The sequence below is a fragment of the Trichosurus vulpecula genome, chromosome 4 (assembly GCF_011100635.1).
Source record: "Trichosurus vulpecula isolate mTriVul1 chromosome 4, mTriVul1.pri, whole genome shotgun sequence".
Taxonomy (NCBI): domain Eukaryota; kingdom Metazoa; phylum Chordata; class Mammalia; order Diprotodontia; family Phalangeridae; genus Trichosurus; species Trichosurus vulpecula.
The window spans coordinates 295,202,527-295,216,881 of NC_050576.1; the positions used below are offsets into that span (position 1 = coordinate 295,202,527).

The 14,355-nt window shown below is 37.8% G+C and overlaps 1 protein-coding gene across 1 annotated transcript in view; it reads right to left on the bottom strand.

Annotated features, from left to right (window-relative positions):
* Positions 1–283: 283 nt before the first annotated feature.
* ADAM23 (ADAM metallopeptidase domain 23) overlaps positions 284–14,355 on the bottom strand; it is a 245,007-nt gene continuing 230,935 nt past the window's right edge. Inside the window, exons 25-26 of the mRNA XM_036757815.1 lie at positions 10,051–10,141; positions 284–430 (exon numbers count right to left, since the gene is read on the bottom strand). Of these exons, the coding sequence (XP_036613710.1) occupies positions 382–430; positions 10,051–10,141 (140 nt within the window). The 3' untranslated portion in view covers positions 284–381. The remainder of the gene's footprint in view (positions 431–10,050; positions 10,142–14,355) is intronic.

Sequence of the window (14,355 nt, forward strand, 5' to 3'; positions counted from 1 at the left end):
AAAAATCATCTGCTGTTTTGTTTGGTGAAATGGTCCTTTTATTGCACTTGATTTGGTTTTGCCCCTTCTTCCTTCCATTTAGAAAAAACAAAAACAAAAACAAAACAAACCACAAACATATTCTGAAAGTTTTTTCCCCTTCTAATGCCTGGATGGTCTTTTTCCCTCCCTTTGATGACAGGTGTAGGGAAGGGATCAGCATTTGAACTTATCTCCAAAAAGGACAGTTTTCTTTTCCCTCATCCCCTCGCCCCACCTTTAGTTTTCTGGTCATCACCCAGGGTTCTTCTTTATCGACTTAGCAGTTCCTGCATATTGGCTGCAAGGACTTCATACCCAGAATTCCAAAGTACAAGGGGAAGCTGACCCAGTGCAGTGGCTTCAGATGGGGCCTTGCTGACTTGGATCAAACCTTCTCTTTTTGACATTTCTTCCAGAGTGTGTCAAAAGAAGATGGAGGCAGGAAAAAAAACACACAATATTAATCAGACCACAGTGGAATAACGGCAGTAATAAAGATAATACCAAATATTAGGTCCAGAGTAAAGTAATCAACTCACACTGAGGCAGACTCCAAATTCACTTTGAATTCAGATGGAAAATAGTCAATATTCATAAATCTAGAGAGTGTCAGCCAATATGAATTCAGGGTAGCCAAATGTCCCCCCCTCCACTTTCTCGTACTAAATCAAAGGAAGCCTCCAGGGCCTCTTCTGCCATTCACGAAAAGCATGGTCAATAAGGAACCCCAAATAGCAGAAAGTCTTACAGAACTGGGTATTCCCATCAAACATTTCACTTATTACAAAAATGGGACATCTGAGGCTACAAGGGCTAGTTGGAATGTTTAGCAATCCTCTCATTGTCACTTTACTCACTTAGATGCCCACAGGAATGGCCATAAATGGCTTGTTGCCCAATGCAGTCATTTCAATGCCTCAGTGTTATGAGCTCTTACCACCCCATGGAACCAAATGCTTTCATTCTTTAATAAAGATGTAGAGTGTATAGTAAGACTGTGCACTCAAAGAAGAATGGACACAGACTCAGGTTAGTTGAGCAAGTGCAGAAGTTTAGTGCGTATCCGAGTGGGCAAGTAAAAAGCCTTGAGTACAGTGTCCAATCTCCTAGAAAGTGATCCCTAAGCCAATAAAACAGCAAGACACTACAAGGCAACGACAAAAGGTTGGGTGCAACCTCCCCATAATCTGGCTTTATGTGGGGCATCAGGCAAGGGGTTCATGCATTTAATCAGAATACTGGGTATATATGTCACTCCCGCCACCAAATTATCATGCAACCAGAGGCTGTTTCTTCTTAGACACAGGACTTACTCTTCCTTACAGACAATAAAGAATGTTTTTTATCTAGTACTAAACTAATTAACATCTCTTGAACAGATGTACTTCAAAACACACAGTGCTTAAGTTAAACCAGGAACACAGAGATAAGACCGAAAGTCTAGCCTCTAAGTCAAGTCTTTCAATGCAATGGTCTGCACTGGGTGGCAGCAGCCACGTGGCTAGCACATACCATCCGCAGGAGTACAATTCCTAAACTGTGTACTAATGTGTCAGTAAGTGTTTTAAGGACAAATAAGAGCAGTGTAATAACCCAGACCTACAACATAAACTGTCTAGCCAGGTGGGCAGAAGTAACTCGGAAGAGAAGAAAACAAAACATCAGTTGTCATTTGGAATGAATGTGCAAGAAAGAACAACCATCTTACTGACAAATATCACTAATCTTAAAAGTATAGATGGCTACACTCAACCCAAATATCCCAAATTTCCCCAATCTATTGAATGTAAGAATCATGGCTATGTTTAAGAGCCTAAATCCCATGCATTTTCCCAATTTACTATCTTTAAAAATCATAGCCATGTGGAAGATAGCAGAAGTATTCTTCTTCACTTTTAAAGGGAGAGAAAGCAAAATTCATTCCTGGCTATATTAAAACTTAGGATTACTATTTAATGACTTTATCCTCTTTAACAAATCATTTAGTATCTCTGGGCCTGAGCCTCCTCATCTATCAAATATGGCACTGGACTAGATATCTGAAGTCATTTCCAGCTCTGCATCCTGTGCTCCTATAACTGGATTGTATTAGAAAAGTTCATTTCTAAGTCAGATGTTTATTTAGGCCAGCCTACAAAAGACTGTTTAGTTCATAATATACCTGCTCTCATAATGTATCAATGAGAGCACAGAATCTAACCACCACATTTAACAATGTTTCTGTGGGAAAATATATCCATAATTCCATATTGAGAACACAGGAGCATGTTTGTATAGGGGGAATAGTATTGAATTAAGAGTCAAGAGGACTGAGGTTCAAATCCTACAATCTGTCACTTATTCCTTGTGTTATTTTTGGCAAGTTCCTTAACCTCCCTGGGTCTCTCTGTCCTCATCTGTAAAATAAAAAGGTTAGAACTAGATAACCTTTAAAATCCCTTTGAACTCTCAATCTCTGACCTCATGATCCTCTGTACCTTTTTGCCCTCTCTTCGGTCCTAGCAACACTTCCTACTCCCTGCCCCTCCAGCCCTCTGGGCTGGGCATTAAGGTGCCTCCTGCATCCTGAAGCAGCAATTCTAGGCAGAAAGGGAGTGGACAGAGCGTAGGAGACAGGAAGATGGAGGCTCTAGTTGTGGAAAGTGGGATGAAGAGTATAATGGCAACTTGGCTGGGGGGGGGAGAAGGAAGGAATGAAGTGAGGACCAATAAGAAGGAGGAGCAGTTAAAGGTGAGCGAGCAGTAGGTTTGATGGTTGAAAGATAGTAAGAACTAGCAATGAGTAGGTTCTTCTATCTCTTCTCCCCAAAACCCATTCATGTCCCCATACCACAAACCCTATCATCCAGCATTAGGGTAAAGTCAGGGTTTTGATAGATGGAGAGGAAGGCTGGTGATGAAGTCCCAAGGACTAGGGGAGGTAGGAGGAGGGATACGAAGTTTTGAAGTGGGGGCATACAAGGGCAGAGAAATACTCTGAACAATAAGGAAGAAAGGTTTCTGTGGTTGTGCTAGGTAAGGGACTTAAGGGCTATCATGATATCAAATGATTTAGAGCTGGAAGGCTCTTAGAGGTCTTCTAGTATCAACCTCCATGTTCTGTAGACAAGGACCAGAAATTAAATGACTTGCCCAAAGTCACACAGAAAGTAAGTAGCAGAGCTGGGGTTTGAACCTAGGTCTTGACTCCAAATTCACCAGTCTTTCCACTAAACCACACTTGGGGATTACTATGTCAGGGTTGATTTGTAACTATACTTCTCCCATGAAAGTCATATGGCAAAGTTTAAAGCGAAACTGTAAGCATTGGAGCCTCCACCTAGTTAATTTCCTTACACAACTTTCATGAGATTCAATAACATCCTTCCTGCTTTGACTGTTCCATTTCCTTCCAATAGGGAGTTATCTGCTCCCTACTAACCCTGGCACATTAGAGATAAATCTAAGGGTGGATGGATATAAAGGATATCAGAGTCTGGCACTTCATAACCTGTAATTCATTCATTGCCCAGTCTTCCTAAAATACCAGACTAGGATGTGAGTCATGAAGGTACCTGTGCCCATTTTCACTAACTCCAATGAACAAAGGCAGCTGGTATGATGGAAGTGGGTATTAGGTTTGGAACAAGAAGACCTAGGTTGACTGTAACTCTCTGACCTTCGGTTTCCTTATCTATAAAAGGGGGATAATAATACTTAGACTGTCTTCCATACAGGATTTGAGTGGTCAAAACTATTTGTAAATCTTCAAGTGCTACTTTAATGTGGGCTATTATTTTTGTCTACAGCAAAACAAAACCCAGCCCTACACCCCCACCCATTGCCAGTAACAACAGTTCTTAAAACTACAAAACAAAAGGCACTGGGTCCTAATCTCAGTCTACTGTTCTTCGTTTCTTGGTCAATGACCAATTTGGGGCAGGAAGGTAAATATGATTCTTGACAAAAACATCTATAAATGGGAGAGCAAACAAATAACTTTAATTCCAAACTCAAAGCCCCAGGAATCTTTTCAGCTTCTTGCAAAAGTCCTATATCACTTTGGAGGATTTTGGTAGCTACTAAGTCTCATAGGCTATGAGATGGATAGTTGTGTATTTCCCTGGGGATTCATGAATGCTTGTCCTTTTTATCACAGTCAGAGGATCAGAGACAAAGAAGCAGGTTGTTGGATAACACACGCAGAATAACTCTTCTCTGAGCTGTAATATAGACTAGAAAAGAATACAATTGGTGAGGAGTTCTTTTCATAGTCCAGCTTTTCCTAAGTTTTTATGCATGAGGGGCACCATTGATCCCTCTCCTCCTCCCATCAGTTCTTTCCCAAGATTCTCTAAAAATGGTCTAAAATCCAAGAGGAAGTCCTAGAATTGTTTCTATCCCCAAGAAACCCTGCAAATCTCAGAGAATCAGAGCCAGGCCTCATCTTTGACCCCCACCTCTTACCTATTGACTTCCTGTATCCATTGTAGATGAAGGCCATCATTCAGAGTGTTTCCTAATATACTGTTAGACCCCAAGTATGAAGACAGCATTAAATCTTCCAGGCCAGTGTCATTCTATAGGAGTAGTGCCATGGTGGTTAGAAAAGCTCTCTTGACTGCTAAATATCCCCAGAGAAGCAGTAGTAGGAGGGGGTCTAGCTCATTAGCTATCACTGGGATATGGAGATGGAATTCAAAGAAGATGGCTGGGACTGGCGATGATTGGTCCCATTTGCTCAGAATAATGAAGTGTACCATCACCCAAGATTCAAAAAGAAAAATGTATTTAATCTCCTGAGAAAATTCAATTAACAATAAGTTTCTACGTAGTTTAACTGCTAACCTGTTTTCTGTTATTATCTAACAGGGCACGCAAAACACCTAATTAACTTCCTTAGTAGTATTCCATAGACACTAATTCTAAAATTCTTGTTTTAGCTGAACCCACAAACAATTTGTCTCTTAGTTAGTTCCGTGAAATAAAACACGAGCCAAACTGGGTTCATACATACTAGAAGCAAAGCCTGATTGGACTGAGGATACCCCTCATCTGGCCTGTAGCATGCAATCATATTCTATCAAGAAGCTAAAGTTAGAAGTGTTCATTTCTGTAGTTAGTACAGTTAGTCAAGTGAACATCTTTTAAACTTGGAAATAGCTACAAAAGCCCAGTGGTAATTGATTCTGAAAGTGTGCCGCTAAATGCACATGGAGAAGAAACATAAAACAGTTTTAAAGATTCATCCTGAGTGACATGGCTTACCAATATAGTGGCCAGAAGAACATGAGGAGATACTACCGCTGGCTTATGATCCTGGTTTTGCTAATGAGCCACTTAACTGTTGTATTCTTTCCTTCTCAACTCCCAACTAATCTTTTTCTTCCTTCCTATCAATATTACTAGTTGAGACATCAATCCACCTCCATCAATTTTTTTTATTGCTTAAAAATATATGAATGAGACTACTGCTAAGCCTCTTTAATCCATTTGTCCTGCCTTCTCAGGCTGTGAAGACCACAGCTTTGCTCGCTATCTGTTTCCAGGAAGAGTTAGGAAGGCTCAACCCAATGTGTATTATTCAAAAGTTATTAAGGGACAAATTATTGGGTGATGCAACTCCACCTTAGTGTCATGCTGTTAGGAAGAGCATGATGCTGAAACATAGCATCTCAGTCATTCTGATTTTAGCCTCAAGTCATTTAATTGTTTAACCTTCTCATGCTCTCCAAATGCTTCTCTTTCTTTTTATGTTATCTCTTACGTTTGAGGTAACTGTCTTAGGGCCCATAGACAAAAAAAAAAACTAGGACATGATAAAGTCTGGGATTCTTTCTACATTGTTTCTATTTGGGGTGGGGGATAGAGAGGAGGAGAGGAGAAGAAGAGAGAAGGTGAATAAAGATGAAGGCAGAGATATGGAAAGATAGATTCATCACTAGAAGATATTGCCTATAACTAATAATATCTTTTTTCTCCTAAATTCCAAGATCCCTTGGTGATTACCAAGGAATACTGATATTCTGGAGATGTGAAAAACTTTGGACTGCATCAGGCCCCTGCTATCCTCTAAACCAGGCAACTTGTAGAGTTTAGCTTTAACTAAAAGTTACTGTAACTACGGTATATCTTTCATACAGCCGTACCTCATCTGAAATGGGGAGGGGGTATCCCCCACCAAATCAAGCTGAATTTCTCTTTCTAGGAGTTCCACACTGAAGCATGTTACACCATGTTGAAATTTACAACTTTCTAGTCACCTTGATTTTGGTATTTCTTGAATATATACACACACGTGCACACGCACACACACACAAACATACATACATACACATACACACCCCCCTCCTCTTACTTAGAGATAAAAGAGTTTAAGAAAACCATTTTAAGAAATGGGTTCAAAGGCAGACCTTAAGGCTCAGATAATCTGCTTAACAACTATAAGGATTTGGGTGGAAGGCCTGTGTTTCTTTAACATTTCAATAATATGAAGCCTTATGCCTGCAAGACTATATGAGATGAAATACAATTTTAGGAGGAAATGGTCATTCTCTCCACCATACAATGTATTTTCCATGAGCACATATTACCCTAAAAGCTTTATTCTTTAGTTCACTAATTTGTTTCCCTGCCACAAGTAAAGTCCTCATTTCAACTCCAGTTAGTAGGTTCAGAAAAAAAAAAATCCAAGTCTTTTTTCAGATTGTTCTCTACTATTCTCTGTTCTTAAAGACGACTCCTTCCATTTTGCACTGAGCCTAACGAAAGGCTTAAAAGTCTTCAATTCAACCAGAAAACAGGAGTATTTACTTCTCAGTTCTAAAAATCACCACTTGAAAAGTTGGTTTAACTTCAACACTGTAGTCAAAAGCATGCATGTGTACACACACATACACACACATACACATACACACACATGCCAAGGTAAGCTACAGTTGTATTTAATGTTTAAAATCCAGAATATCTTCAACTTTAAAAACCATGTAGGATCTAGTTGTTCTCAAATTCTGCCAGTCAAATGTCATAGCAAGTTACACTCTTAAATATCCATACAGAAGCAACAATGGACAACATAAAGCAGTGACCTTCCTAAATGCCCTAAAGGGCTAAGGTTAGGATTCCACATTTATTTTTAGAGCCTTTTCTTTTTCCTTTGATGTTGCATGTAAAGTAGCTTTTTCATTTTTTGTTTGTGCCACTAGAAGAAGAGCCTTTCTGCCCTGTTTCCACTATATTAGTGGTTATGATAAAAGACACTCTCATACTCTTTCAATGAGCTGCTAGTTAATACTAAACTTGGCCAGAAGTCTGACTGGTTAGTTGCTCATCATTGCCAAGTCTGATTTTTTTTGGATTTCATGCCCTTGCAGTGGTCTCCAAATCAACAGGTGCCCAATCTCCCTTTTCATAGAGCATCCACCCCATTTTTTCACCATCTTGAAGGCTATATGCATATCCCTGTTTGGGGAAAGCAAACAGAATTTGGCCTTCAATCTGGAAATGACATGGGCTGGGCCTCACTGACTTAACACACAGTTGAAAAAGAAGGCTTTTCCATCATCCCCCAAAGAAACATGCACTTCAAGCTGTGAGCTAGGCCAGGCCAGTGTTCTGAGGTTCTGCTACAGAATAATTTTCTCATCTCGAATTTTTTGAAATGATAAACTCACCCAGGTGTTCATTAGGAAAACCTTGGAAGAAACCAAAACAGTTTCTGGTGAAAGTGAATAGGCCTTGGACAAAGTAGATCCTTAACAAATGGTGAATCACTTGAACTGAACTGGATAATAAAGATGGCTAATGGGATATATTTTTAAATGTGTAAATGTGTCCAAGGCGATGGGCTTCAAGCTTTAAGATGGTTGGACCTCAGAACTGTCTTTTACAATGCCTTGAGAAGAAAAAATCTAGGTGGTAACCTATTTGTTTGGGTTTAGAAATCTTTATGGAAAAAGATTTCAAGGTAATATTATCAATCCAGAGTGTGGAGTCTACTAAAATTGACAATGGTCTTTTGCCTCACAGGGATCTTCATTTGAATTAGGAGGGTACCTTAGTGAATAGAAAAGGACTCTTCTACCTGGATGCCAGATAAGAGATTTAGAGCTGGCAGGGGATCAATATCAATTTTATGACAAGTACAACTCAAATGTAAGTTGCACCTTTTGTGTCTTGTACACATCAGATCAGTTCCAAATTGTGTTCTACCTTGTACCATGACATTATCCAGCTACTTATTTTGCTGAAAGGTTGTTTCCCTGGACAAATACATGATGGGTCAGTGTGTATGGAAGAAACTATTTAAAAATGAGTTTGTAGATTTAGGTTACAATAGTCAATCACCTGGACTTTATCAAGGAAAAAAACATATATATATATATATATATATATATATATATATATATATATATATATATATATGCATATATATATGTGTGTGTGTGTGTGTGTGTGTGTGTGTGTGTGTATATATATATATATATATACATATATATATATATATATACATATATATATATATATATATATTCCCTAGGTTAAGCAAAACCTCAGGGTGCAAAAAAAAAAAAAACACTGAATCTTTTTCCTCCTCTGATTCATCCCAAAGCAGGAAATTTCATATGGTTTCTCATTTTGTGTCCTTTTCCACTTAGAATAACTACATTCATTTTCGTTGGATTAAGTAGATCAAAGTTGGGTTGCATACACAAAAGAAAGTGAAGAAATAAAGCAATTAGACATATAATTTAGTTTTCTAAAAAAACTATGATTATAGATCCTGTGATTTCTATAGAATTACTAACCTACAGAATTATTCTATGGAATTTGGAGTTAGAGAACCTTGGTTTAAATTCCTGCTCTGAGGTCTGCTAGCTACATGACCTTAGGCAAGCCACTTCCCGTCTCTGGATCTGTTTCTTCACCTGTAAAATGAGGGTGTTGGACTAGGTAACTTCTAATGGCCCTTCCAGCCCTACATACTATGACTTCACTTCTAGACTGATGGAAATGTAGATATTTTTTAAAAACCTTGAGTTATCTAGATAGACTTATCCTATTTTACTATGTTGCTACATCAGGTGCAAGTAAGCATTTCTTTGCCAGGGAAATATATGGCACGTGAATGTCTTAGCAATTCATACTGATTGCGTCCAAAAATAAAAATAAAAACACAACGTAAAGGCCAGATCTCCACAATGCATAGTAAAGGAAAAGAAATTACTACTAGTAAGTGAATTGGGGATATATTAAGAACCTAGACAGCTCCAGGCTAAAAACAGTGGTTACAAATGAAGGCAAACTCATGATTGAGATTCTGAAGTCCACATTGGCCTTAATTATATGTTTTGCCTGTTCAACTCAGTTTGCTAATTAATGTTAAATACAAAAAGGACGATTTTTAAAGGCATGCAAAAAAAAATCAAGTCAGTACTATTAATTATTAAATTATTAATTTCCCAAAGTGAGAAATTTAAAGTACTATTCCAGTGATTTAAAGAAATAAACTACTTTAAAATCTTATACAACCGAATGTTGGGTTTTTCTTTAAACTAAGTGACTTCACAACCAGACATGATATGTGTGATAAACATGGATGCCTTTGTATATTATAAAACATGTACTATGATGTATATCCTTCTGGTTTGGTTTATTAAGTCTATGTTTCCAAAAATAGAAGCACATAATTTAGCACTGGCCTACTTTTCAATCACATGGCCTGTTTGAAAAGTTGATCTTAAATGCTTGCTTGCTTCTCAGTGCTAAGTGGAGATCTTTCTGGAAGGCCTTTCATACTGTTTCCCCTCAATTAGTGAATGGCGCTTCCTTCTATGGCCAGTTCTATTTGCACCTAGATGATATTTGATGTTCTGAAGCCATTCCTCCCCTGTCCTCATCCCCAATCACCTTGAGAATAACAACATTTATTTTTAATATTTTTAACTTCTAATACGTACAGATCTTGTAGCAGGAACTCAAAACTTGGTTATGTAAGCAGAGAAGAGAATTGCCATAGCCACTGAAGAGAAGACATGCGGCATTGCTTACTTAAAGCCCCATCCTGTCCCCCCAAGGACAATAGCTGCTACCAGGATGGCACCAGCGATGGAACCTATTATAAGATTGGTGGCACTAGGACCTGTGACAAAGGATTATGGGAAGAAATAGGTAAGAACCAACCACTTAGTTGACATCAGTAAGGGAAAGGCAGTGAAGCGATTTCAAAGATCTCTTAACATTTTTAAACTTTTTTTTCTTCTATCTGTAAGGTCAAGGGACTACAGAACCTATTACTTGGATTCAGATTCCTCCTTAACTAAAATTTTAAGCATTTTACTGTGTAATAATTAAATTCCATAGGATTACTCTTTAGATAATTTTAAATAAGGGACAAATAAGTGTTGACCACCGCAAATGCTAAGTACTTCCATCAATGACCCTCACTACATGCTAGTCTTGCTTCTGGCTCCCCAGTTCTCCTTCCCTCCCCACCCTTCCAAAACTCCAAATACCAACATTGAGGTCTATGATAATATCATAAAGACAAATGACACCAGGATTATTTCTCACACATATACAAATAATGAAGATAAAGAAAGAAAAAGCCTTGCCGACAGTTCCTAGCACATAGTAGGTACTTAATAAGTGCTTATTGGTTTGTACCTAGAGTTACCTAAATTACACTTTGTATGGCAACCAGAATGGGGAGGTCTCAGGGAAAGAGTACATGTGATCAACTTAAAAGAAAAATCTGCAGTTGAAACACATGATTCATCTCTCCAGAGACATGTTTTCCACATCAAAGCATCTCTTGAGATTGTCTTTAAGGAGAAAAAGATTAAAGTGGGGTGAGAAAGGGAAGACACTGAAGGAGCAGGAAAATCATTCTTCCAAACAGGAAGAAAGCTCTTCACACTCAATTGATTGAGGCTGCTTTCCAAATGCCCTGTTCTTTTTTTTTTAATTTTTAAATTTTTTATTTCTATTTATTTGCTTTTTCTTTCTTTTTTTTTGGAGGGGAGAAGGCAGGGCAATTGGGGTTAAGTGACTTGCCCAAGGTCACACAGCTAGTAACTGTGTCAAGTGTTTGAGGCCGGATTTGAACTTAGGTCCTCCTTACTCCTAGGCCAGTACCCTACTCACTGCACCACCTAGCTGCCCCCCTCCAATGCCCTGTTCTTAACAAAATGGAGGCAGGGCTCTGAGGGGTGTAAGGAGATGAGCTGGAATGAGCATAAAAGATGAACTATATAAGGCATATCTCTCAGTCACAATGGTTTGATAAGTAAGTTATTATGTGGAAACTCTCTTTTGCTTAGAAAACTCTCCTAGCTCAACTTTTTTTCACATAAGACAACCTTCTCTGGTCATTGTAACACTGATGTACAGAAATTCTGCTAAAGATTCAGGGCAATGCTTCCCCGCTATTTTACATTTTAAAAATTTTAGCAGCATGGCCCAAGAAGCATTTGGCAAGGCCAAGTGTTTTCCCAGCCTCCCAAACCCCCTTGAGTTGGCAAGCACATACACGGGTGTAAAAAATTCTTCCTGCTCATATGAAGTCCAACTGGGTACAAAAATGGGCATATTTTAAAGAGATCCTGCATTTGGAGGCATGAATGTCAGGATAAACAAGGTACTCTATGTGTTTTAATACATTGGAGAACTATGTTTTACTGGACAAGAAGTTGAGGGTGAAGAGATGTGTCAGTGGAAAAGCAGGTTGACTCTTAGATTTGGTATTCTCGGCTATGCACCCAGACTCACCATCAAAGGAGTACAACACATGTGTATATCACATGTATGTAACATGTATTTTTCCTCCCTTGGGGGGAAACCAACTGTATAACAGTCCCTTATTTCACCATGAAATTTTCCCTATTTTGACAACAGCGTTGTTATGTTTTGGGATTTTTTAAGGGGGAGTAGGAGCGTGTGGATTTAGACTTGTGATTTCATCACTGTGGGAACTTCCCAATGTGGAAACTCCTTCCATTGATCAGCACCTTAGCTATAACTTAGCATCTTATAGAGCTGCCTAAGGACTTGTCCACTGTCCCATAGACAGTATTCCTCAGAATCAGAATTTGCACCCAGGGCTTCCTGACTTCAAAGCCTCTATCTACTATTCCATACTGCCTCTCTTGATAACAAATTAGTGTAATATTAAAAAAACAAATATATCACACTATACATAAAGCAGTTCCCATTCTTAGCTAATTTTTGCTTTCCTAGCATAAAATCATGATTTAAGGAGTTGAATGCATATATATGTGTACATATATATATATGCATATATACATACCCCACTACAGATGATCCTTGATTTTATTATTTAGATCTAATGAGTTGAACCCAAAGAAAATTTTATTCCTGAGCCCTTAGTCGCTAAATATACATTAGACTATCAGTTAAGCCAAGTATGTTTCAAACAATCTTTCCTCCATATTTTTTAAAACTAAAAACCAATCTATATCATAATGAAGTTCTCAGTAGTTTTGGAAGTAAACCGAATTCAACAAAAAAACAAACAGGAACCTTCGGGAACAAACAAGGCATCAAAATCAGTACAAATTTGCTGTTTTAAAAAATCCACTTTCTAGACTTACCTGGAAAAATATGACCATTACAAACCAAGAAAACTTTAAAAAATGATGGACAATAAATGCTGGCAACTCAGATTTTTTTCCTTGTATAAATTAAGGAATCGTTTTCTTGTTTAGTTATTAGACTAGTATGTCAGACTATTGAAATTTAACTATGACTAATAAATTTTGTATTTTAAGTTGGTGAAAAATATACTGAATGAATATGGGACTATTGCTGCTGAGCCTGGGGAATTCTCATAGAGGGGATTTGGAACTGAATGCTGGACTGTAAATGAATACCACATCTTAATACTGCTATCTAAGCATCGGAGAAAACTTTTATATACCAATAGTATGAAAAGATGACTCCTTGGTACATACGAAATTTCTGTCTATGAAGAAAAATATTGGTACTTTCTAAGTATTAGGTAACCTCATATGTATTAACAAAGGTCAAATATTCCTTTAAGGTGAATGCATTTAAAATAAAGGTAGATTATTTCAATGGTTTTTTTTAAAAATTTCATTAAATATTTTACTAATATCTATATATTTGATGCATATAATCATATAAGAATGAAGAAAATATATATTTTAGTATTTATAATTCCTTTCCAGGTAATTTTATCAGGTCCCACGTATAAATCCAACCTGGCTAATTTTCTCCAGGTCTATAAAGAGCTGAGCTATCTGGGTGATTTCTATTATTTCTAATTCATTACTTCCTTGCAACAAAGCTGCTCTCTACTAATCCAGTGTGGCTTCCTGGGCTCATTCTTTCAATCTGATTCTTTCAATCAGTTTAATGATTATCTTTACATGTTCCCTTCATTGTCACAGAAAACAAATATAATATCCTTGTGTTCCAATAAAGCTGGAAGAAGATGGAGAGATGACAGCTGTTTGCAAGATGATTACTGATTTAGTCAAGAATTGCTAGTTTCTGCTAAAGATAGAGTTAAGTTCTTTGAGACACATTGTGGAGGAGTAATTAAGTGTGAAGTCATCAACTTATTGAAAGAAGACATTCAGCCTCAGTGAGAGGTATTTTGGCACTCTATATGATACTAATGCTTAGAGAGAGATTAAAACATTGGCATCCCTCAACCTACAGCATTGGTCACTCTCCCTAGAACAGCTCCACACCCATCCAGTATCACATGGAGAGTTGACACCTATTCTGTGGAGTTGGGTGATGTACACCATAAGAGTCTTGCGCTTCCGGATGCATGTGGTCCATAATATTCCCAAGTGTGGCTGAATCAGATTAAAATTTAATTGGAAAATATTTAGCAAAACAAGTAAAAAATACACTAAAATATAGACAATGTTAATATGTGGCTTTCTAAGCCATTCTGTAACCTGCAGGGATCTGTATGTATGGTTTAGTGGCCCACATTTCTATTTGAGTTTGACACCACTGATGTACACAATCAACCCAAGAAGGAATCGAAGTGGCATAAAACAATCAGCTGCTCTCACGGCAATTAATTAATAAGATAACTACTAGCTATTTGACCCTGTGCTTTAAAGACTAGATTAGAACAAACATAAGATCCTGCAGGCATGGAATGTCCTAGAACTTCAGATTTGGTTGATCCTAATTATTTTCCAAGAGGATAAAGAAAGTGTCATAGATTTCCCAAACCTCCGACTTGGGGTCCAATTGAAATAAATAAATGAAAATGTTAATAGCTCATTCTTTAGACTTCCTTCAAGAGACCTTATTACTTGTGTTTATTTTGGTTAAGTGTTCTTTTCCTCA